Here is a 27,515-nt window from a genome sequence, read left to right as displayed (position 1 = left end):
TACTAGTGTTGCACAATAAGTTAATTGAATCATTGAAAAAGATTAAGTATGTCTTAAAAATCGATTTTTACTGATTATATTTTTGACTATTTTTAAAGTTTTTATTATATAACTAGCTTCCGCCCGCAGCTTCGCCCGCGTGGATTTCGGACTTCAAATATGGAGGAGGTGCTCAATTTGTCGGGATGTTTTTTTAATGTATGGTGGTATGCAGGTGGTCCGATGGTCCGGTCAGAGTCTGATGATTGGATCCCGGTGAAATCGAAGGAAGCATATAGCATGATTCAGTATTCACGCGTGATGGCTTATTATTAGCGGATTTCATGTATAACTTTGGTGTTTCTATACCGATTTCTATGATTCTTTTTTATGGAATATTTAATAATGTTAACTTTTTAAATTAGTGATGACTGAGAGTGTTATAAACGTAAGAGTAGACAAATATAATGACAAAGCTTCGAACTGCTAAGCTATCGGGAGTTACACGTGTTATTGTGAGTCAACCATAAAAGATAGAAGTACGCTGTCGTGGGATATTTTTTACTTAATTTTAAGGAGAACATTTCCGTCATACATGATTTCTGTATAGCTTTAACCATTAAGGTTGCACACGCGACGGAAGCTTAAAAAATTGAGTAACTTCTCCCGTTTTCCCAATATTTCCCTTCACTGCTCTGCTCCTATTAATTGTAGCGTGATGAAAAGTATACTATAACCAGCACAGGAGTATGACAAATAATTGTACAAAGTTTCGTTAAAATCCGTCGAGTAGTTTTGTTTCTATAACGGTTATACAGACAGACAGACAAAAATTTTACTAATTGCATTTTTGGCATCAGTATCGATCCCTAATCACCCGCTGATAGTTATTTTGGAAATATATTTCATGTACAGAATTGACCTCTCTACAGATTTATTATGAGTATAGAAGAAGACAGATAGATTACATGATCTCGGCGTTATTATTTGGGTTGACAGAAAAGCGTGCTTTCATATTTTTGGTACTACATACATACGTGATATGCTGTCTGAGTCCAACTTTCAGATTCTTGTCTCAGATAGCCATAGCTTTAATGGATTACAGGCTACCGTCGGTTATTCTTTTATTTCGGTGTAGGTGCCTTGCTTTGATGGCCAGAATGTATTAAGCTAGGTCGTTATAAGTACTTTACCGACCAGAAAAACACAAAACGTTTTCCGCCATTAGCTAGGGCAGGTAGTAACTAAAGAGTATGGTATCCATCTTGTATATGTAGCTACTTCACATAAAAGTATTATTTTTACTTAATTTAACAAAATTTCTCTTACGAAATATATTATGTAACTGAAATCGTTTTACTACTTACCAAGGCTTAAATCATTGAATGAAAATAGTTTTCTTTTTATAATTTATGCCGACAACATTTATATTATATCAACTAATTTATACTTGTTTTATATGTGCCACCTATGTGTAAATAAATAACAATTTATCAATAAAACTAGGTATCGATTTGAGATAAAGATTACCTAAATTGAAAAACAAACTTCACCATATTGCCCATTCTGAAGAAAGAGACAGAGTGTTTATGCGGCCAATAGGTGCTTTAGTATTTGCTAATGATTTATTTCTTATTCGTCTGCAGTAGGTAACGAAGGTCCAATATGTGCCAAACTTACTTGCTTTCGCAAGCTTGTGACTAAACCAATCGAAATCGTACCTATGTAGTAACTTTATAATTATCTGACAATCGTAGGCAAAAAAATTCAATTAGCCGCACGTTCGTTTTACATTTGTCAGATCAAAGTTCATTTCATTGTCAGTTCATCCATGTGTACCTATCTATCAAATAAATTAATTATAATTGAACTGTATAAAGAAGTAAAACCGTAATTTTTAATTTGAAAGTTGTTCATTATATGAATAACTTTCAAATTATTCATATAATGAAATAATTGAATATTAGGCCCTAGTGTTGCCCAAATTCAGTCTTGGTCTTGCAGTCTTGGTCTTGTTCTTGCGTTTTTGCAAGACCAAGACCAAGAACAAGACCGCGTATTTTTAGCAAGACCAAGACCAAGACTGACCGTGCAAGACTTGAGCAAGAACAAGACATAGCCTGCAAGACTCTTGCGTCTTGCAGCTAGGACTTAGCGCTATTTCACTGAGTAGTTAGGTGTAACAGTTCGGTGTATAGGTAGGTACGCTTAGGAATTCTATGAGACGCAAAAACTGTATCAAAGAATATGAAAAACTGGACCTATGCGCATTACGACTAATACCATAAACATAGCGAATAAAAAAAATATCTATTAAAATCAAACTGAGTGCATGCATAGCTATGTTTTAACCATCGGCACTTTGATAATGCGGCATCAAAGGTTTTGTACTTACTTCTCAAAGAAATTTGCCGCTTTTCGGAAGTACATGGTTATGATACACGCGCCGGCGGCTTCTTTTGAAATCTAAAACAATCGTTGCCGCCACGCCGAAATCATAACATTTGACACTATTTGATTGCCGCCATAGGGCGTAGGTATACTCATGCAAAATAATTTCGAATTTTAAGAGTACCTACAGGTGTTCCAAAGAATAAATAAGTTTCAGAGTGCTTAGAATGAAAATGAATACATTATACTGATCACGCAAGTAGTATTATGATTGGGATAAAATGGTAAGGATAGCCCGACTAGAAATTTAAAAGTGCGACCAATGGGGCCCCTTTTGGGCTTCCCTCTTGGGGCCCACTTTGGGATGTCACGCAAAGCCCTCTTGGGCTCCCATTGGGAAATCCCAAATGGGGCCCAATTGGGAAATCCCCATCAGATCCCAATCTAAATTTATAAAAAATCTAAAATTTCAAAAAATCAAAAATAATTTTGAATTACGGACTCTGATGGTACTATAACTTTATATTTCGATTAGAAAGTGAACTATTGGTTGAATGCATCCTTGTCGTCAGTTGGGCTCGAACTCGGGTCCTCTTGATCATCAGTCGTTCACGTTACCACTGGTCCAAGCGGGAATATTACATTCGTCGCTTTATTTGATGTACATCGAATCAACTAGATGATATTACTAATATTGCGGTTAAATGTTTAATATTTGTTTCTTTTTTTCGTTTATCTTAGTTAGATTTATTCAAGCGGAACTATTAGCAATAATTTACTATTTCAACGTTGGGATTTCCCACTTAAATCCCACTCAAGCCCCAATTAGGAAATGTTAACAATAATTTTTCATTTTTACTTTGGGATTTCCCACTTTGGCCCCACTCGGGTCCCAATTGGGAAATATTAATAATAATTTTTCATTTTTACTTTGGGATACAATGATAAATCGTAAAACTCTTTTATTAAATTTCTTATAAGTTGAAGGTTCAATCTCTTTCTAGACAGATAAGTATTGTTCTTTAAAATACAGTCAAGTTATTGTAATTAATTTGTTTTTTTTATATTTTTTAGCAAATGTAAGCTTATAAATCATAAATGTTTATTAAGAAACAGTTACTTCCATGGAAAACGACATATAGGTCAGTTGATTTTTCGAATTTCTTATCAAATCTTCAGTTATTTATTAATCTGCTTGATCTTTACTATGGCTATGTTAATTCAAGCTCACAATGTTCCAATTCTAATACGTTTTTCTAAGATTTAAAGTAAACTTTAATAAATAGTAATAGACTAATAGGTAATTGCAAGACTTGCAAGACTCTTGCTGCAAGACCAAGACCAAGACCAAGACTGGGAGCGCAAGACCAAGACCAAGACCAAGATCAGGTGTATTGGCGCAAGACCAAGACCAAGACTGGCTAAGTCTCGTCTTGTTCTTGCATTTGGGCAACACTATTAGGCCCTGATAAACATAGGCGAGTATAAGTAAGCTTTGTTTGAAATTAAAATCAATTGTATAGGCAAATTTTGGATAACATATATAATATTACTGGGATTAATTAATAGGTGATGGACCCGCTGCAGTATTACCATGGGTACTTGCTAAAAGGATACTGACGACCCCTGGCTTATCAACTACAGCTGCGCGGTGCAAATTTGGAGAGAAAATGGGGGTAGGAAAAGAAAGGGAATGAGACGGATTTTTAGGATGGGCGTCGAGGAATTGGGAAATATTAGTGCCCGATATGATAACTAAGTTTTTGAAATTACTTATATGTTGTGTCTTTTATAGTTTATATTAATATTTAAAGTTAACCATATTACCATGATAACATAAGCACTAATTTTCTCAGTGTCATATAATTATAACAGTCTGTTCGTAATACACTTAATTGGGAATGTTAGTACATCTTTATTTGGTAAGCACATAAGAACAGTACTATACTAAGAAAACTGAACTAATCTTAATTGTATGTGTAAACTGTTGATGTTCCTATGTATAATAAATAAATATAAAAAAAAAATAAGCCATTGAAATTAAACTAATTTTCGGATTCTATCGCGGTGCTAGTATTTTATTTTCTCCCGACGTTTCGAAGACTTTGCAGCCTTCATGGTCCCCCCCGTGACCATGAAGGCTGCAAAGTCTTCGAAAACTTAAATCCGAAAATTAGTTTAATTTCAATGTCTAACATTCGCGTAAAAAATAAGCCTTTGAGGCTTAATGTGCGGATGAATGTGATTGTATGGTTTACCTAGAGTTGCGACAAATGAGCGCACGCCCTTTTGATGTGGAGACAAAATACACAAGAATTGCCTCAAGGGGATCAGTTAGTAAATTATTTCCGAATTTTTTACCCCCGTTAGACAGAGATTGACTAAAAATAACTTTCGAAGTGAGGTGAGGCGCGGACGACTTAACGTATGGATTCTACAAATAATTAATTACACCTCACGATATATAGCCAAACTGTAGTTTTTAATTCAACACGAATATGATATCTAGTATCTACTTATTAAAATTACCACATTGTGGTTTAAATTCCTGGGGCGGGTAAAATTATATTGAGTTTTTCTGCTCAGAAACACCCTGTGCTCAGTAAACGGTTACAGCCTCGCTCCCTATTGCATGAGACCAATGTGTTTGTAAGCCCATGTCTCCTACAGCACAGTTGCGTAGCATAAACAATTTCGTACGTTTTTTAGCATTTTACGACGTAAAATGCGGCCCTGGGTAAGGTGGGCAAGATTTGGTGTGCCGCACATTACTGCTATCTTCATCGTGTCACATGGATGTCGCTCTCAACTTTGGATTAGTTAGGTACTACTTTGCACGTTTTGCCGGCTACAACGCACCTTTCTTCCCGATTACCCCAAGCCAGACTTCTTTTTAAAAATAAAGATAAAGATCTTTCATCATTAACGTCCCGAAATAAGTGAGATATTTTTTAGATATAACAATACTATAAAAAAAAGCGACGAAAGCCTAGTTGGGTGTGAAACGGACTGCCGAGGCGAATGTCCGCAGGTTCAAATCCCAAGGGCACACACCTCTGACTTTTCTAAAAAATCATGTGTGTATTCTTTGTGAATTTATCGTTCGCTTTAACGGTGAAGGAAAACATCGTGAGGAAACCTGCACATCTGAGAAGTTATCTATAGGAATTTCGAAGGTGTGTGAAGTCTACCAATCCGCACTAGGCCAGCGTGGTGGACTAAGGCCTAATCCCTCTCAGTAGTAGAGGAGGCCCGTGCTCAGCAGTGGGCAAGTATATAATACAGGGCTGATATTATTATTATTATTAACAATACTATGCTATGAGCTGTATGTATCTGTTCCGTTATAAATTAGAAATTTATTCCCTAAGGTGTAAAAATGTTTGATGCAACTTTGTATAAAAAAAAATCCCTAACTGATTTTTTATTTTTTTTCCCTGGTAGATAGTTACCCGTTAGTGTTATAGGCTATTTTACATCCCGGCAATGGTAATAACGTGCGCAAAGCCAAAAGCAAATACTAATCTATTTATATATTTACTCGTGATCACACTACACGACTACTAACTTGTTAACTCTCAACATTTTTAAGAATAAGTATTATATAACAAATTGATACGATTTTCCAATGTTTTCCTACAAGTGTTTTATAGCAAATTTAGTTCCTGTTCAGTCCTTGAGAATTATCAATATGGGTTAGTACAGAGATCAAGTAAATATTCTTAATATTTTGCTACCACATGCCCATTTAGAGAAGGAAATGGCAATTTCATCGTTTTTCCTGTAACTGTATTCAGAACGCCATTTTAAAAGAATACAAGACCTTAAACCGATTTCTAGTGATTCTCTTAATCCTTTGTTACATTGTACTAAGTCGCACCTATGTCGTCAGATGAGCCTAACTATCCTTGCATCCGCTTAAAGGCTCTTTGTTAGGCGTAGCCCGTCGATGGAAAAATATCATTGATGATGATGATGATAGAATACTGAATTTTTCATCGATGATTATTATCGATAAAAAAAAGCATTGGCACCGCCATGCTGATAATAGGTTCATTTGTCTTAGAGAACTTAATAATATATCGTTTTTTAAATTATTTGAATATCAACAAAAAAAAAAAAAAAGACTGTCACTTTTACGTTTGAATGACCAAGTATTCTAATTAAATATCCTTTATTTGATGACTGTAGGAACCTTGAGATATTATTTTTAAAATATATGTTGCTAACACGATAATATATATTACAATTGAACTCTAACTTAATCGTAACAGATTACTTATTGTTTTTGGTACAAGTAAAATACACACGTTTGCAAGGTCTATGAATTTAAGATTTCTTGAGATTATAAAGAAATGTTTTAGTTGCACTCATCATATTATACTTATGCATTAGCATATCGTGTTTTATAAATATTCCGATAAATTTGACGAATCGCGGAAATGAAGACAGGAAGATATAGCAATATGATGTAAGTTAGAGGTTAATGTTATAAACGAATAACAGGTGAGCATCGGATTGACCAAGGAGGCAGATAATATCTGTGAAGGCTGCGCGTGCGACGGAGCGGTGGCGGTGGTGCAGCAGTGGTGCGGCGGCTCGGTGCTCGCGACGTGTGACGCAACACGCGAGTGCAGACGCGGTAGCGCCGCACGCTAACTGCCAGCGCCTGCGCCTCGCCGAGCTGCCTCATAATTGTTACACAGACGAGTTTAATAATTAAGCGATAAATATACAGCAGTCCGGCAGTGAGAGGAGGGCGGCAGTCGAGCGGCGACCGCGTCGCGTATCACACACCCGTGCCGAGTGATGGACCCGAGGCTCGTTCGACATTTTTCTATCGGACGCCATAGGAATCTCACCGGACTGGTTCCCGCGCAACGCTGCGTTAGTGCGCCGCTCTGGTGAACCCTTTCGCTTGTAAATGTGCCGATATTTACATATGCGCGCTCGATCTCGCGTCGAACTTTCGATCTGCGCCCGTGGCTGGCGGCTGAGTAGAGTGCCCCGCGAGCAGCGCGCCGCCGGCGACTCCACGCCACTGCCGCCGCCGCCGCACCCGCCACAGACACTTCTCCTCCAACACGACGTGCGATGAGCTACGTATGTTATTCTTACCCTTATGTCTCGTTCTTGCCCACATTCTAGCAAATTTCTTATTTGAAATTTTATTTATTTGTTCATTGTTTACATGCATATAGATAAGAGTAGTATTTAGCATTTTAATATAAACCTCGTTTTAAAACATACTAAAATCAAATTATAGGGTATTGTGCATAATAATACCATATTCATGTTATATTAAAGCTATCTAAGTTACAAAAATACACGGTTGGGCAAAGCTCTATATATATATCTGGCCTTCAATGACCACGAACTTACTTGTACTTTGAGAAGTCTTTATCACAGTAGGATATAATAATAATTTACATATATAATATAGGTAAGATAAAGAACACACGTGAAAAAAACTATTTACTATGTCGAATCTCATTAAGCGGATCATACACGTACCGAAGCCTAACAATGTGAATATTTACATTAATCAATTTAATCCCTCAAGCAACTTTAGCCACTATCTATATAACTGTGCTTGTGTTTTGCAGTCATACACAGCCAACTATTAACATTATATGTATATGCGAACAATTTCCGAGAAGATGTAACATTTGAAAAGATAATAAGCAAGTCGATAGATACAAGTATGTAAATTATTACCTTGTTCCAATTAAATCACAGCTTGTTGATAAACCAGTGACGTTTTTCGGTAAAGATGTTATCGACGCCCTGAGATGACGTGATTTACTTGTAACTAGATAATATGAACCAGACGAACTTTACGATTATACTATTAAGAAATATGTTTATAAAATAACAAGTGACTATGTGTGCACAGAGTTTTCCGTTTCACCTGCTTTGTTTGTTGTTGGATCATTAATTGAGTTTCTAGACATCATGGTTCTTTTATGTCAAAACGGAAATACAATGTGAAACGTATCAAAAATATTTCTTTATTTACTAGTAAACTGTGCAACATGTTTATTTTCTATCTGGATTTTTTTTTATGTTAAAGTTCAGGACTTTATACAACAAAGAAAAATTTCGCTTACAAAGTAACATTAGCTATTTGCATAACAACAAAGTTTGAAAGTAGTTGCTATTTTATATTTGAAAAACTTTATCATTAAAAACATCCAGCTTACGTTAGAACTGCGCGGAATTTTTGATAAAACCAAACAGACCATGGAAATCCCGATTATATAGTTATTATCTGTTTCATTAAATTACAATTACGATAAACAATACATAAATATCACTTGTTTACATGTTTGTACCCGGAAAATCTTATTCCATAGAAATCTTCTATTTCCAAAAGAAGCAAATGTAGAGATATTGAAATTAAATGATTAAATGATGTATCTACTGTTTTTCAATGCTCCATTTTCATTGTCATATATTTTTAAACTATAAGTACAGTATTTTAAAAAGCAAGATATTCAATGTAGTTCAATTTTGAGAGAGACTACATTAAATGATGTGATACAATGTGCCCGCTTCATGAACATTAGGTTCAACTGTAGATAAGTTTTTACAAAAAATTTCTATAACATAGTTTATTTTTATAAAGACTTCATACATCACCCAATTAAACGATAATGCAGTTATGCAATAATTTTAATAATATTAATTCCATTAATTTAACGAACACGTCCCGTAATCTTTCTTAAAAATAACACCTGTTGGCTTTCGTAATCAATCTATACAAATCGTATGTAACTAGTTCTAGCGGATTGATGTATGAACCAACAGTGCATTGGAGAGGACTTTGCCTTTTATATTTTATGATTGTATAAATATTAAAATCAGAACGCAAACAAAGTGTGGGCATAACAGGAAAACAATTGTAATGAATAAAACGACATGCTCCATATTATAATAGGTACGGATGTCATATTGTTTTACGTCGGATTTAATTGTTTATTTTATAAAAATTGCGGGAACCACGTGGATATCTCGGAAACCTCACGTGCGCTTATTGCGTTATTATACTTGCTTGGCCATATTTACAGATTATTAAAAGGTCAAATCGTTTGTACTTTGCTGTGTTCATCACTTTTCGGAGCGTGCAATCTATATACAATATCGATATACGTCTCTCAACGGTCGCAAAGCTGGTATTAACTGGATGTATACCAGCTGAATCTGGATTACTATCGTCGAAATAAGCAATTATGACGCGAATTTCTATCATTTGTACAGCGGTCGTTGTTATAAAAATGACGTGCAAAAATAACTAAATTAGGTTACTCAATTGTCATTGACATTTCACTCACAAATTCACATTAATAATAATTGCTTCTATTTTTAGGGCGTATCGCCGGAGAGTACTTTTCACTCTGCTATCACACATTACACATTACTTTAAATCATCTATTATTAATTGTGCCATATTCCAAATACCATTAAGTGTTAATTACTCTAATTATATTGCGTACAGATTCCAGAATCCTTATACATCTGTTATCTGCAGTAGAAGCGGGACTAATTTTGTTTGTTAACTGATTGAATGTGTCACTGTCGAGCGACGTAAGCTAAACTTATCATTGGACAATAAAGGAAATCTGTACAAAACAGCGAGCAATTGTAATATATAAACAAAATTATCACTTAAATTACCCAGCCAGAGCATTCGCGTATTAATTTACTTTGAATGTTCGTCGAGCATTAGCGTATCTAAATCTAAATGTATTATGTGGTATATAAATACTGTTACGTCTATAAATAGATAGTAAAGCGGCAAAGCTGGATTGGTGATCAGTGAAGCATTTCCAGCCAGAAGGCCGTCGGGCTCCATGGTCTGGTGGTTTTACCGACGCCTCCTGTTTTACGCAGCCAATTATTGCGTACCTACATTTCCACCTGTTATATACAGTTACAACTAGATTCATTTAACTGAGCTTTCTAATTTGGACCTTGGAAGTAAGATCATAATAATCGGCTTCTCTAGTTAAGCTTGTGTTTATACATGAAATTACATTTTAAATTAATATAAAGATAACGGTATTGGTTGTTAGAGATGATCTTTATTAATAGTTTGTTATATTTAATTGCATTTATGCTAACAAAGATAAATATGCTGTATATATTACATTGTTTTCAAACATCTGTACACTAACGACATGACTAGCATCAGTTATATATTACATAATATAATATAAGTTTAGTAGGTAACTCTATTTATTTTTCAAAGCACGGATGAAACTGCATTATATTTAAAAATATCAATTAAGTTAGTATGCGGGGAGCATAACGTAATTTTTTTTTGTCTGAGGATCATTCAGTATTATGCAATCATCTCGGATCATCTTATACAAAATAACCAATTTCCATTTATAGGATCGAATCGTTTGTGTCTAGCACGTGTCTTGTTATCGCATTAGGTATATAAATAACCAGTATCGGACATTGTTTACAACACAACTGTTCCATCTGCGCTACAAAATACGTGTTAATGTTATACGTAGTCGTTCTTTGACGTTTTAACATGAACCCTCTGATTATTGAACTATATTGTGTCAGAAAGTCCTAGAGACGCTATGATGTAAGCCTGCGTGTCGCGAAAAAGGTCTCCACAACCTTAAAAAATTAAAATAGATGTATGAACAATGACACGTGTGTCGATATTTTTTTAATAAGAACCGGTAGCGTCTTGTTGTGACGGTAGTACAATTTTTAACGTTGCGCACATGGCAGTTTAGTTTTGTATCATTTAAGAAATAATATTGTTTATCAAATTCTAAATCTATGGCAAGTCCACGCCAGTCCGCGCAGGTTGATAGTTTTGAATCCACGCGTGTGCCAACCAGTGATCTCTGGTGTGCGCGCTGACACTTAACCGGCCCGCGAACCGGTCCGATAGACCCAAGCCACCGTTCGATATAACCGCGTAATTTAAATAAATGATAAAGTCTCATGCTGCGTTTCACAATTAAAACTGTTTTGTTGGTACGCTACTATTTTGCCCGTTAAATAATTAGAAAGCGACAAGTGACATAAAGAGATTCAATATTCTACGTTTTGTGGTAGTAAATATGTAGTATCTATGTTTGTTTACCGTGTAACCGTAATTACTTGCATTATACGATATAGGAGAAAAGTAAAAATATTTGGGAGTGCTTTTATATTAAAGCAACTTTCTTATACAGAAATGTAGAGTTAACTTGTTATTATTTGATCGAGCTCTACTGTTATATTAGTAAATCGTGGAGCTAGGTGCCCTACTAAAATATTAAAAAGGGAAAATAATAATGTATATAAATCCGATCAATAGCATATCAGGTAGAGTTGCGCAGCGAGTACAAATGAAGAAAACACGTTGGGCAAGAGTCTTTGGCTGATATTTATAAAGCTAATTTCAAATGATTACTAAGTCTAATAAAAAAACTAAAGTATAAGTTACGTATTTCTTGTAATTCTCTTTTAATTTCGATTGAATGCTGCAATAATATTTACGTAGTTATGTATAGGTATCAAATATTAAGGCGAGATTAAGTCTATGTTCGTCAGTATTAGCTTCATCTATAACTAAAATTACAAGCCACGTCGTTTACACCACTCAGATTGCCCGTTTCTGAGCTCATAAGATCTTGCTTAGGGAGAGTAGCCTTTTTTAATTGATTTTGATTGACGAGACGAGCATGCTGTTTGCTTAATGGCAAGCGATGACCACTCAGTAATAGTAGCAACACCATAATATGTAATTTGAATTATAATGAACTCTGTGGCACTCTACTACTCTCGACACCATGAGATATAAGATGTTGAGTCTCGTAATGCCCAATAATAACGCTTACAATGGCCTTGAAACTGGACACATCATTATATGTACACTGCTGTTTAGTGATAAAAAACTCCAACTATTGAAGGGTTTACATGAGAACTGTGCGGGGTCATCAATCCATTCCGAACGTATTTTTTTCCATAAAGTTTTAAATGTTATTTGTGCAATAGGTATTAAATAATATATCTCATTTGCATTCATTTTTTATTGTTTCGTACACAGCACTATTAACCCTGAACGCAAGCCACTGCTATCGTTCGTCACTAATTTTTAAACAGCGTAATGACAATCAACATTGTTATCTACGTTAGCGCATGTTATATGCTTTATCCTTCTCACACAAGCCAGTGTTATAAGCTCTGATGTTATTTGATGTGCGTTAAAGTATTGAATATCATTATGTTCTAAAATATCCGGGTTTTGCAGGTCTGTTCGTGTGACGTCTGCGTTCGATGTGATTAGAATTTAGTTGGAATAAACAAAAATATTATTTCATTGAGTATTTAAGAGTTGTAATCAATAATTAATCAATGTGCAAGGTTTACCTATGAAACGGGCACGATGAAGCTACTGCCAGCCACTGCACCTCATGGTAAATGGAGTGGCATTTTGATATATAGATTGACTAGAGATTATCCTTCGCCAGTCGATACAAATATGCTGGTCTACTTAGAAAAGTTCCATTTATTTAGGGTCAAATAATCCTTTAGGTTGGTTGAATGAACCTGTATTTAAATGGTTTGCGGTTTCTCAAATTAAAGAACTCCTTTTTTTTGGCTGTTACATACTCGCACACCTACGTTTGATGAAACTTAATGCGTTTAGTACTTAGCCAGATTTTTAATCATAACTGAGATGTAGAGTACTTTCAAAAGGTTTTTAGTTGTTTATGGTATTATAGCAAGGGTTACACAAACTAATGAAGCATATTAGGATATCCACGAGTGCTAAAATATAACGATAATAAATTAAAAAACAATATTTAAAATAAATAGGATTCATTAAATACTTTGAACATGGGCCTCCCCCAAAGATTTCCAGATCGATTTATTGGATGCGGCCCGCATCCGGGGAGTTCCGCCGACTTTGTGGGGGTTCATGTTCAACAGTGGACGTCTTGCGATAATGATGATTAAATACTTTGAAAAAAAAAAACAATAAAACTCGCTAAAAATACTGTAAAGAGATCCTGCCAAAAAGGCGTCTTAAATGAGAAAATATGTTATATGGGAAAGGGAACATAAAATGTTAACACGAAATTATTAAAATTAATATTTTGTGTGGGTATAGAATAATATATTTATATAATTGTTAGAAAGTGATATAATACAATATGTAATTTATTTTACGTTACATTACAGTATTAGGATTTGTTCTAAATGCATTATGTAAGTAGTTAAAAAAAGTGATGACTGACTATGACTGACTTACGAGGGACTTCTTTACTTGTTTGTCACCATGGTAAGATTCTCCTTTGAAGACATGCAATTCGTCCGGTATCAATGAAAAAATTAACGGAATTTATCTGTGTTAAAAATGTTTCGCGGTTCATAATTTTGAGATAACACGCGCGCCCAGATGGCATATTAAATAGGATTACGGATTTTATTAAGCGTGAAAAATGTATAAAAATATGCCTCATGTTGCAGGGATTAGTTAAATGGCGTATTATTTGGGAAATCGGTTTAAGCGGGTTTCACTACAATTTGCAATATAATATTGTTTTTTCATTCAAACGCGACAAATAAGGTTGAAGTTGAGTTAAACATATTTAAATATTACTACTACCACGTATTTGTATTCAATAACACTGTTTTATGTTGAAAAGAATTTAGTTGCATAGAATTTTAAACTGCCTTAAGTAGGTATTCAGTCTCGTACACAAATAAACGAGGAAACTATATAATGCGACATATTCTAAATACATGTTATTTATCTCTAATTCATGACGAAGTTATGCCAAACTTAGTTCGAATCTCTATACTTTGTAATAGTGATCAGAAACAAATTTTATTGATTATAATTGACAAACCTAGTTTGTTTTATAAAATAATTGCTGATCATTGTGACAATAAACGTTACGTGAACAAATAATTAAAAGTGCTTTACGTATGGAGAAATATATATAACGTGGAACGTATAGATATTTCTATAAAACTTATGTATTATAAACATAATGTTGTCTTATATTTTTATTAAATAATCTATAAGTATTTTTTATATTAAACTTAGGCCATAAGTTAGATCGGTTGGCGCTTAAGCAGTATTTAAAATATTCATGAGGTTTCCGCAAGTAGTTTTCTCTCGATAGAGTCCAAAATGCCCTGCGACACCACCCGCCAAATTCTGTAATTTTAATATTAAATATATAAGTTTCTTTTTATGAGATTCATTTATGACACGACGTATTGTATGTTTTTATCAATTATTATCCATTTTCACTCCAACGTATGTATATTGCAATGGAATACGTTTTATTTTTGGTCGTGATTTTATGTTTTAGCATAACATGTTTTTCAAGGTTGTGATGGGCGACGTATTGTCAACCGTACAATATGGATGTCCTCCTGTCATTCAGACAGATGATCGGTATTTTTGTCTCGTTTATTTAATTTTATTGGATAAATAAGACGTCATTTTTTTATTTATGACCACTATTTTACACAACTCGAAATTTCTAGCAGCTTTAAGATTTAAAAGAACGTTTACTGAGTATTGTTTTTGGGTATAAGTTCAACATGTATTTTAATTTAATTTATTGTGTATCATTGTTAATTAAAACACGCACAAGGACATGAGTATTGTATGCCCAGTTATTTGTGTGGAATGTAATGAGCTTTGTTTAGACTCTTGGTCTTAATTGATGCTGTTTCGAGTTAATCAAATACTTAATTGTACGCTTCGAACATAAGGCTCGGCAGAGAAACATGTATTTGTGTTCAATATTCAGTATAAGTCACGCGTTAAACCAGTTTCATTTTTATTAACGTGATTTTATTAGCTTCGACTGTAACTACCTACCAAACTTCCTCCGTTACTAACTTTGCAACATTGTAAGGGCAAGATTTTATGGACTTCTCTTAAAACTGGGTATAATTAAAAAATCACTGCGATCATTTGACTGTTGTGTTGATTTGAAATTGAAATATTTTCCAATTATTTTGATATTCTGACATTATTTCTTGTTAAAATTCTGATATATTTCTTACTAGTGCACTTCCCCTTAAAAATATTATTGGCTTTTGATATATTTTTCATAAATTTAAATGAAAATTTTAATTTCCTGGTTGAAACTGTTCTTACGCCGCAATTCTTATGACAAAACAAACACGGTATGTACACAGCGCGAAATATCTACAATTAACCGTGAGACATTGCCCTATTATTTGATCCAGTTAATTACCGAGTGAGACAATTCTTATGAAATGTTAATTGGAGTAATTGGCAAGTGCAAAAGTAATTTAAGAATACTATTTGAGATGGTTTAAGATCACTTTGTATATATTTAGGCGATGATCAGAGTACCCACGAATGAAATAAGGAACTCCAATAAGGCTTGTTTAATGACTAACAAATATACGGTTTACTGAAGATTTAATAAAGATTCAGAAAGATTTATATAAATATAGTTTTATTATCAAAATTATATAGGCCATAATTCGTAATAGTGCATTATCAATATCACCTATTGGTGTTGGTATACTGCTGGATATACTCTCGAGCATTCTGTATCCCGCTATAGCTCACAACTTACATATTATGCAGGTACAACGTAGTAAATATGTATATATTATGTATATGTCGCATTATCCCGTTTACGTACAAACAAATGTGTCAGTACTTATACAGTTGTTTCTAGGAAAACGAATTTACCGCCTGTCGCAATGGAAAATATTAATTTTCAATTTAATTTGATTTGATAATGAAAGAGTAGTAGATTCGTTGGGAAATTATTGGTATACATTAATGTACTTCATATTAGCTTTTTAGTATTTATTATTTTTCATTTATGTATATTCACAACTCTTCCGTTTTTTTTATTTTTATATTTTCGGATATTTTGTATTTTAGACTTACAGTACTTATTGTTGCGATTTATTATCTCTACATCCGCCAACGTAGAAAATTATAGGAAGTCTCAGGTCCAATATCTGTGAGAGACAAATGTGTTTAAAATAAAGCGTTTTTAACGGACTATAAATAATGGTCTGACGCTTCAACTTATACGTTTTAAAGGTACTTACAAGTTGTAGGGAAGTTTCATGACAAACTATGTTACCATAATCTCATTAAACTCTAAGGAAATTTATATAATTGTAGTGCTCATTGCGGACGTCATTTGTGGTTCTCACATACTGGTACATGCCGACAGAATCCATCCACCAACACTTTTTTTTTCTAGCGTTAAATATTAGACATGTGAACTGTTATTTAGAAGGAACATTTCATCCTGGGTTTCATTGAAACCAACAGGAGGAGCGTAATCTACCGAGCTATTCCCGACAGTCGTTGATCTAATTGAGCATTTATGCGGTGCGTGCGTGCTAATGGGCTAATTACGTACATGAGAGCCGTGAATTGGTGAGTCAACACGGCAGGACGCGGCCGCCCGTGGGTGGTAGACGGCGTGGCTCCGTTCACTACTCTGACATAGTTTGTTATCATCGTTTATCCGTACTATTCTTAATATCAACTCAATATGAATGAGCATGACATAAAGGTTAACTCTACGTCCAAATGTCTACCTAAGATTAGTCAGTTAAAACCGGTTATAGTGAAGACTCTAGCACCAATATAAGCAGATGTCTAAGGCGCCGCGCCGATACTATTGACTGATAACTGAAGCTACTGTCAGTTTCATGGTAGTATAGTGTATCTTAGCGACACGTTGATAACCTTTGGGTGAAGCCAAATATAGAATTTATAGTAATGTAAATTAACGCAGCAGGTAAACGTAAAAGTTTTATAAATGTGTCGTCATAAACGGTTTTGTTTATATAATTGAAATAGTTTTGCTAAATAGGCCAATTAATCATTTCGAACCGGCCGGCATTATTGTGTCGTCTGGCGAAAGATAATTATCATCTGTTGTTAATTAAAATTCTATCTGAACTCCATTTACGATCAGGTGCAATGTAGTTACTTTAAGTTTTATGAAAAGTTTTTTCCTTACATAAAGCTGATTTCTATATTAGATTGTACAAGAACATTTTATTAGCGCGTTTTGAAGACCGTTCTGTGTGTCAGATGGATGCGTATCTTTTTAGACAATTTTTAATTAATAATATTAGAATAATATAATTAGATTTTAATATTGCACTACTTATGCAAAAAAATATAAAATTTATATCATTGGATTGTTCAAGAGTTTAAAAATGAATGAATTAAATATTGCACCATAAAGCGTCACTTAAATAAGTATTAATAAATTTTGAAAATTATATTATATGGTACAGTAAATTTAGAGTTAGTCTAAAACTATATTTTTTTACTTCTCGTTTACTTTATTGTTGTTAGAAAAACGATACAGATGCCTACCTACTTATTTAATGCTACCAAATTTAATTCTATCAAGATCTAAAGTACTAGTTTTATATTTTTGGCATTGCCTTAAGAAAACGTGTGCTATGTTATTGACCCAACTAACATTTCGAGGCAAAAGTAGAAATTTAATTAAAATTAAACTATTTATTTTCGCTTTATAATTCCTTTACGTGTTTATATTCATTATTATTATTTTTCTTTAATTTAATCCAGCTAAATAAATTGTGAATGAATATAATCTGCCCCCATTACAGAACTGTGCACGGCACAATATCCTCATTTGTATATTAAATTAGTACATAATTATATGAATAAATGTTCACTTATTTACGTCATATTGTTAGGAAATACTACAGTACAATAAATGTTGTTTTAAATAGAATTCAATGGAATTAGCTTATCAACTATTCAATATGATGTGAAACAATTATTATTGCAGTGTATATTTGTCTTTATAATTTAAATGGACGTTGTACAGCAACGTTTTCGCACACATTCATATTATTTTTATGTTATCAGGCGGAAAAGATAAATTATAAATATTTCCACGCAATCACTTCCTTAACGCAAAACGATATTAGCTTAATAATAATATGCACTGAAACAGTATCGGGTATTGAATAAAATAATAATAATTTGATAATTTTTAAATCCCTTTAGGAATCTTTCTACTCTTATATTATTCTCTTATAGGAAAAATAACTAGCAGGTTGAAAGCAAAAACAAATCAGTTTGATTTTTTAGATTGTTTAGATGCATTATTTTTCTACCATTCTGGCATTACAAGAGATATTACCCTATTATATATTAAAAGATTTTCATTTAATATCATTTTAGTGCTTTAAATAGCTTTTAAGAAGTCTGTTGAGAAAAATTAAAATCTAATCACATTAAACTAATAATGTACGATTCATTCCAACTTGTAAGTAAAGTAGAGCTTTTACGATTTTACCAGTATATCCGAAATATTTTTATCTATCTCTAAGCATTGATACAGATACCATAAATAGTCTTATAACGTATAAAGTTGTACGATGAGTAAGATATATATTTTTATCATAAACTCTGTATGGTAATTTATTCTAGGGAATCAAACAGTATAGAGTTTATAGAGTTTATTTTCATTCATAAAATAAGAATCAATATAATTGGTAAAGTTAAAATTTTAGATAAAATGTGTATTTTATTTAACTCAACAGGTATGATTATTATACAAGGACTATGTAGATGATATAATACAAAGTGATTTTAAGTTTTAAATAGTTGTTTGCTATTGATGTAATTTTAATAATAATTTATAGGTATGTACATGTATTTTATTTATATAACGTATATTGATTTGGTATTATTTGGTTCTAGTAGAAAAACATAAACTCTTATTAACCTTAGCCTTAACGTCTATACTCATTCGTTTGTTTACGTATAACAAGAATCTGTATTGAATGTAGAATCAATAAAGACTTTATAAGTGTAATAAATATATGTGGGAATAGTTAATCTAAGAAGGTTTTATTCTGTTTGAGTTGTTGGCTGGTTATAAAAAAGGAAAAGGAATGTCAGTTGAAATTAGGACGTCTGAAGAAAGTAAGATGAATAAGATGTGTAACAATTAATAATAAAATTACTCAGAAGAAGTTCACTATTTTTCAAATTCAACATCCCACATATATATATCTTTAATTATCATGCAATACATTACCATACTGAATCTAAACATATTATACGACAAAAACGTTTTACCGAGACTTATTCGAAACAAAACTTCTATCACAAGCCATGCAAGCATCTTTTGCAATATCATCTATAAGGTATTCCGTAGGTATTCTTCAAAAAAACTGGTATGAAACTATTCTAACTTTCGCTGCGATCAGAATAACGGCCCGTGAGATACACGCGCCAAAAACAACTCTATACATCGTACGGTGTAACAAGAGCCGTGATCAACACAAGCGCCGTGCGTAGGCGCGGGTCTTTCTTCGCTGGCCTGCGCGTGCGTAACGGCTCCGGTAGCCGAGTGTCCAGTAGCAATAGCAATCACCGTGATCTGCGAAATGATTTAATGCTCACGATATTTATGATAAGATCTCATTTAAATCTAAATTTGAAGTCTATTATCTATAGTGGCGATCGGTTTGAAAAGGCACCTGTACTTTTATTATTATTATTTGTGTGTCAGATATTAATCACATAACACTATGATTCGTTGGCGCATTTTTTCTGCTCTATGGGTGGACTAGTTTGTAGTTGTTTGTGTGCTGAATTAATAATAATAGTTTGAGTTTTAAGAGGTATGCGTTAGCGCATTCACGTGATGTTATGGAAATTGATGCCTTTAGTCTAGTTTACATAGTCTGTCCACACGTTTTTTGAAAAATTGAATGTATCCATTAAGGACATGTAATGACAAAATATAAGACGCTTTTATATGAAATATAAACTTAACTAACCTGTTAAATCAATGATATTTAGTTTCAAAAGTGCCTAATAAGTAGTTGTTTCTGAAAAGACACGAAAATCGCCATTGGACTTATGCTAAGAAGGGAATGCTGGGTGCATTGTGCGCCTAAAAAATACGGTGCAAGGATTTTTTATAGATACAATAGTAACATAATAGATCATTAAATAAGTAGCAATAGCATGTTTTAATAGAAATTACATTTCTCTTTTATAATAATTACGTGGAGCGGTATGAAAGAAGTTGTTTTACTATTTAAACTTATAATTGAAACATGAGCCAATTAAGTTACTCACTGCCTAAGATTATAACCATTATTTTTCTAACTGGATGCCAGAATAAAATGGGTAATGGATAAATGGGGAGTTTTATCTCTGGTATTTATAACGTGTGTACTTTATTAATACATTAAAATAAGGAAATAAACATTTATTTTAAACACTATTTTAAAACCTAACTGTAATTATATTATTTTGGTGGAATATAATTTTTTATTCAAAGTCCACATAATTCTGAACGAGACTATTTTTTACAAATGAAATACATTTCGTATTTGGTGATAATAAAAATGTTACCTATTTTGGGTCACGGTTCTATATTCACCATACATAAATGAAATGGCAAGAGTACAGACTCTATCAACTATAATATCTGAAGTAACTGGATATTCAACATATCAGGAGCAACTTGGATTACCAAATTCTACAAATATATGTAAAGATCTCGAAATAAAAACCTTAAGTTAAGGAGAAAATCAGATTTTGAAAAACACATAAATCAAATCTTAATAATCACAATACAAATCAATACAACTTTTAGTCACGTATAGTAGAGTGGTATAAGCAGATTTATATTAATACTTACTTGTCATTCCAGACAAAAATGAATGCTTATTTTATATTTATATCTAGTAAAAACTAGCACGCCGTGGAGCCACCAGTAAAAACTAATTAGAATATAACAAATATCTAAAAGCCATGGTCTTTACCGGTAGGCTACAAATATTATACATTAAAAATGAAATTATTGGACACTTTTTTTGACGCTTTATAACAAAAAAATATGAGAATAGCGGTCTTTAAAAACTAGATAGTTTTATAAATCGTAGGAAAATTGAGTTCAAATAATATTTTACTTTGGTAGAGTGTTCAGGTGTTTCTAAGTAATAAGACTACGCTTTTCGAAAAAATCATTAATTTTACATACTTAAAAGGTGTTCTCAAAAATTCATTAGTATTGTAAGTAACGGTTTACCATTCGGCGATCATTATCAAAAGAAGAGATTTCTTTGTATAATATTAACATGAGTATTCCTTTACAGTAGCTAACTGCAACTAATTGCATAAATGCACCGATCAATTCGCCATCATTACCACAAACAATTGTGTTACCCTGAAATCATTAGTGTGATCTCTAAAAACTTTTTTGCAAAATAAAGAATGAAACATTATACCTTAGTGTTAATGTGCATTATCGATCTAAAGTTTTCTAGTTGCGGCTTGTTTTAACTTGTTTGTGCCCGTTTAGGATAGGATATGCTAGTGGCGAAGGGTTAAAATAACCCGATTCCTGCTGGCTTCCCTTTCATAATTTTTTAAAAAATCTAATTATCATTAGAACGATTTGCAGGCCGCATTTATAAATATTAATACATATATGTTGTATCGAGTTCCCGTTTCGCTTAATCTCACATCTCTATATGCAGTTATGGTTTAACCAAAATAATTATATGAGATCTACGATATATTGTATATTTATTTGATATACATACAATAATATCTCTCGTATTATTCTTGTACCATTGCTGGACACAACCCTATTCTACTTTAGAGTGGGTTTTGGGTCTTTATTCACCACGCCGGTCTAGTATAAGTTGGCAGATTTTTCATTCCTTCGTAATTCATATAGTGTTTATGGAAAGTGTCTTATAATATTTAATAAAACCCGCAAATATACTATAGCATATATAATTCAACGACTCCACATTGTGCCAGATGTAACTAAATGAACTTAACAGCGCTAAACATACCTGCATATGAAAATGCAACTACGCAATTATCAATACTTGTGTCGCTAAACTCTGAATTTGATATTCATGCTAATTTTAGTACATGGGTTCGCCCACGTCAACGTCCTTTTGCGGTATAAAAAATTAACTGTATACCACATTATATGAAACATGGACTACGACAACCATAGATAGGCTTAATTCAATAAATATTCTGCGGTTATATATATAATTAAATTATATCATAATTTAATTAATATATAGGATTGATATCTTTACGAATTAGTAGCAATGTAGAGCAACTGACAGTGTTGACACAAAGCAGCCAGGCACCTGTACGAAAGTTTCAGTCATTGTTCGCGCGCACAGTCACCGCGCACGCACGCGGCTCTACGAGTACGTAACCTTTATCTCGCCGTATTTATCTCAACATCTCATTGTTATCTGCGCAGCAGGTGCGCTCCGCACTAATAACAACACCGCGCCGCCATCCTTTTATCTGCGTTACGTGAAAAAATAACTCCCAACGTATTAGCTCTATTGTTTACTTATCTGTGACTGCAAATTGCTGGCGTTTTTGACGGGATGTGCTCTGTGACTAATGCCACCGCTATGAGTTAAATGTGAGACAGAGGTGGCGAATTACCAAATGTACGGTGATTTTCGAATTATTTCAATCCGAAAATCACCGTACATTTGATTAAGGTAGATTTTTGTTTAAAAAAATTATATCGTTAAATATTGTAGCTGGATACATGTACACATAATAAGCACGGTTGCGGGAAAGTATAAAGCTACGTTCACACAACGAGTCATTTATAAAATCATTTTTTTTTATTTGGAAAGTAACTAGATTTTGCTCGTGACTTTGCCCGCATGCAATACTTTTCCCACTACAAAAGTCCCAAAAATAAAATACGATGTCAACAAACAGGTATATTTAAGAAACCAGATCAAATTTTCATTTCAGATTAAGTTTCCTTTAGCAGCAAATTACCGGGATACAAAGTAGCCTATGTGTTAATCCAGAAAATACTCTACTTGTTTGTCAATTTTAATCTAAATCCGTTCAGTTCAGTAAGGCAGAAAGGCCTTCATTCTAACAAACATAAACCCAAAAATTTTCACAGTCATACATAAGATAAGATGAAATGTAAAATAAGATAATTGTCTCACGAGCTGCATCAGTGTTATCATATTTTCAATTTTGTCTACGACGATGGTTTTATAATTGCATCTACATTTTCTTCAAATTTTGTCGTAGCACTCGTAGCGCCGTAGCTGCATCGTAGAGTAATAGCGGTGCGAATTTTCATTTGTCGCAAGATTTTCCGGAAGTTAGTTGCTTTCTTAAATGTTTATCAACTATAAATCTTATATTATAAAACTCGATACTTGATTTTTTTGTTGTTATGTGAAAATATAGACTTGGAGCTCATTCAGAAACTCTTTGTATATTTTTTCTAAATTATGTCTTAATTTCTTTCTATCGAACACATCCTCCAAGCCTTAAAGTTAATATTATAAAATGTGATGAGTTCTGTTAGGGATGGTCGAGGGGTGAGGGATAGTGTATGTGAGTGTGCGTGTGCGGAGAGGGCGGGTCGGTGGGGCGGCACGCCCGCGGGTGGGCGATGGTGGTGGTGCGGCAGCGGGGACGGCGACGCCGGCGCGTCTGGCGCGCGCGGGCCGGCGCGGCACGGCTGCGAGCGCGGCTCACTCCGCCCGCGAGCGCCGCGCCGCGAGCACGCCATGCGCCCCGCGCCCCGCGTCCGCGCCCGCACCTGCGCCTGCGCCACCCCGCGCCAGCCCCGCGAGCACGCGCGCGCGCCCGCTCCCGCGCTCATCACCGTGCCAGTGATGTTACCACACTCTGTTGTTATGTGCCGTCGATTCGTTCGTGAGCGAGTGCGACTCCATCTGTTCCCGAAGCGCTGATCGTGCGTTCGGATCGCTCGCGAGGATATCGCGGATTTTGCGTACCCGTCGACGTTGGATGCGTTAAAATTTCGGGTGAGTGAGAGAGGCAAGCAGTCGTGCGCCCGCGGCCGGTTTGACCGCATTATTTTCGAAATACGTACGCCGCAATCCGGTCGACCGCGCTAGAACGATCAAAACATTATAACAACAACATATAAATTTGGTGATGCCCATCTACTTTTCCAGATAATATAATATTTTGGCCACGAGTGGACATATCCAGAACATAACACTCAAACATATCGTCTTTTAAAATAAAATAGGTACAAAACAAGTCACTTTAATTAAATTAAATAAATTTATTAGTTTACTTCAATAAATTTTAAATTTGAAAATATATTTTTTTTAATATACTAATAAATTGGTTGTCAGACTAAGGAAGAGGCATCCCGTTGATGTCTTTTACAGTACGCTTTTGGAAAGTGCTTGAGAGATAAAACCTTGTCTATACTGGATATTTGTGTGTAAATATATAGTTTTTTTTACGTTTGTCTTTATTTTAATGCGATTTTAATTGATCATGAATATAAACTTTAATTAAATCACGCACAAACTTAAGGATCCTTATACTTTTTTCATATTATGAAGTAATCATAAAAAACAAAATAACATTTCAAGGATCAGGGCAGGTCATTAAAGCCTTATGAAGAGTAACGGTGTTAAATATATAAATCGTGTTATACAATATTAATAAATTAGCAGCCAGATTTGGGATAAAACTTAGAAATTTCTGTTCTGCTATTCATTGGTAGCTTAATTCAGTTTAAAGTTGGTCAAAAGCGTTCAATACAGCAATTCGATTAGTATTTATGCGACATATTGATAGTACCATTAATTATTTTAGACAATTAATTTACCTTATTTTCCGAAAAGTAACTTAAAGATATCCAATTATTTTATTTCATCGTGGTTAAAAGACAAGAATCCCCGAGTTTTTTTAAATAATGTTAAGTTTCCTTTAAAAATTATTGATAATTGAACTTTGACAGGACTCTACTTGAAAAAAATATTCCTGTTGAATATTTTATTTAATTTGAATCATTACAGTTTATAATATAATTAAAATCTCTAATGTGCCACAAAGCTTCTCTATTGTATTGAATGTATATTAAGGACATACCAAACAATTTTGCCTTAAGTTTAATACGTATTTATATTTAAATATTTTCATGGTGTTCATAGTTCAATTTTGAAGTGTATCGAAACTAAATTAATTAGTAATACGTGAGCTACTTAATTGTTTATTAATACGTGAGCTTGATACTACGTCAGATATGGTGCATTGTGGGGTCCGTTACTATTCCGATACCAAGTGTAATGTAAAATGTACTTTAATGCAATCATTGATATGCATAACTACATTACATTGTACTAATGTCGGTGCATTCATTAGAAATATATCTAGATATAAAGTGACTACCGGTTGCACACAATGTCACTCTTTGTTGCTCCCGCTCTACCCAGTAAAGTATATCAATGTTAGCGATTCTCTCGGAAATTATTACTTCTCGGTAACACCCATAAGTCGATATCCTTGATGTGCTTGCGTATAACGTATACTTATTCATAAAGTTACAGTACTTTTTAAAAAATCTTAACATAGGTACTTTTAATATCATATATAGTTTATGAATTCGTTTTGAATATTTTTTGTATCGTTACAGGTGGGTCGAGGAGAATTATGCGTGGGGCGTGCGCATGCGCGGTGGTGTGCGCGTTGGTGGCGCTGGTGCGCGGCCTCGGGCCTTGACGAGACGACGCGCGCCGCCGCTGAGCGGCAGCTGCTGGCGCTACTGGGGCTGCCGCGCCGGCCCGCGCGCCGTGCTGCGCCGCCGCCACCTGTACCGCGCGCCATGCGCCTGCTCTACGAAGCCAGCGGCGCCATGCCCGCCGCCGCCGCCAACACTGCGCGGTCTTACCAACACATACCCACCGAGCTCGACGTGCGCTTCCCTAACGAACACCGATTTCGGCTGTACTTCAATCTGAGCGGAGTACCCGTAGACGAGGTGGCCCGTGGCGCGCACCTCACCTTCCAGCGACAATTGGGAGTCACTAGTGCGCAACGATTGTTACTGTACGATGTGGTTCGACCGGGAAGGCGTGGTAAAACGGCTCCGATCTTACGACTTTTGGACTCTGTTCCCTTAATGCCTGGTGAAGGCACCGTAACTGCTGACGCGATAGATGCCGCGCGACGTTGGCTCTATGAGCCTGAGAACAATCACGGACTATTAGTGCGTATTGTAGAAGAAGGTGAAAAAAATTTAGACGCGAAAACTCCGCACGTGAGAGTGCGAAGACGAGCCACCGAGGAGGAGAGTGAGTGGCGTTCTAAGCAACCGCTGCTCTTGTTGTATACGGAGGACGAGCGCGCCCGGGCGGCGCGTGAAAGTGGCGAGACGCGGTTGACGCGCACCAAACGCGCCACGCAGCGACGACACCGCGCGCATCACCGGCGCAAGGAGGCCCGGGAGATCTGCCAGCGGAGACCGCTGTACGTGGACTTCGCCGAGGTGGGCTGGAGCGACTGGATAGTGGCGCCGCACGGGTACGACGCGTACTATTGCCAGGGCGACTGTCCGTTCCCGCTAGCGGATCATCTCAACGGCACGAACCATGCAATCGTGCAGACTTTGGTGAACTCGGTGAACCCCGCCGCGGTCCCTAAAGCGTGTTGCGTGCCCACGCAGCTTTCCCCTATATCCATGCTTTACATGGACGAACAGAATCAAGTGGTGCTTAAAAACTATCAGGACATGATGGTGATGGGCTGCGGGTGCCGATGACGAAGGCGTAGCCCTCGCTCGGTGCGGACCTAGTGTGGACCTAGTGTGAATTGTGGACCCAGTGTAAATATAGTGAGGCCTAGACTTGTAAATATCTAAATGTGTATATATTCGTGTAATTATTATTTTATTGAAATGGAGATATAATAAATCACTTAATTTTAAATTTAACTGCTCATTTATATTATTGAACCCCCCCGTGTACTTCCATTTTGCAATACATTGTGACGATTTTAGAATGTGGAGGTGTCAAGACGTAACGCATATTGCAATTGCATCGTACTGTATAAAGAGTACACAGAAATACTTTTTTAACAATTTTCTTAGAGCTGTCTTTAGATATACAATTAGGGATACATTATGCAGTTATTAGTTATGCTGTCAATTAAAAATCTTAAAGTATATCATCGTGAAAACATAAGATCAGACGTACAACTAAGTCTTACAAGCGATTTTGATGAATAGTCTCATAAGCAATTCAACAAAAGTAGTATTTTATATATTTATTAAAGCAAAATGTATATAGAA

General features: G+C 34.8%; 1 protein-coding gene across 3 annotated transcripts; it reads left to right on the top strand.

The window, feature by feature from the left end:
• The first annotated feature begins 6,992 nt into the window (after positions 1-6,992).
• Positions 6,993-27,158, top strand: LOC115440434 (protein decapentaplegic). 3 transcript variants are annotated; one of them, XM_030164732.2, is made up of 2 exons: positions 6,993-7,473; positions 25,863-27,158. In XM_030164732.2, the coding sequence occupies exons 1-2, from the start codon at positions 7,465-7,467 to the stop codon at positions 26,985-26,987; spliced, it is 1,134 nt and encodes a 377-aa protein (XP_030020592.2). In that variant the 5' UTR covers positions 6,993-7,464; the 3' UTR covers positions 26,988-27,158. The 3 variants fall into 3 exon arrangements, with proteins under 3 accessions (XP_030020592.2, XP_030020593.2, XP_037298250.1); XM_030164733.2 differs by lacking the exon at positions 6,993-7,473 and adding an exon at positions 24,011-24,231; XM_037442353.1 differs by lacking the exon at positions 6,993-7,473 and adding an exon at positions 24,265-24,461.
• Positions 27,159-27,515: the final 357 nt, after the last annotated feature.

The sequence above is a fragment of the Manduca sexta genome, chromosome 24 (assembly GCF_014839805.1).
Source record: "Manduca sexta isolate Smith_Timp_Sample1 chromosome 24, JHU_Msex_v1.0, whole genome shotgun sequence".
NCBI classification, from domain to species: Eukaryota; Metazoa; Arthropoda; class Insecta; order Lepidoptera; family Sphingidae; genus Manduca; species Manduca sexta.
Note: the sequence above shows the minus strand (reverse complement) of the source record. Positions and strands in the feature narration are given on the sequence as shown.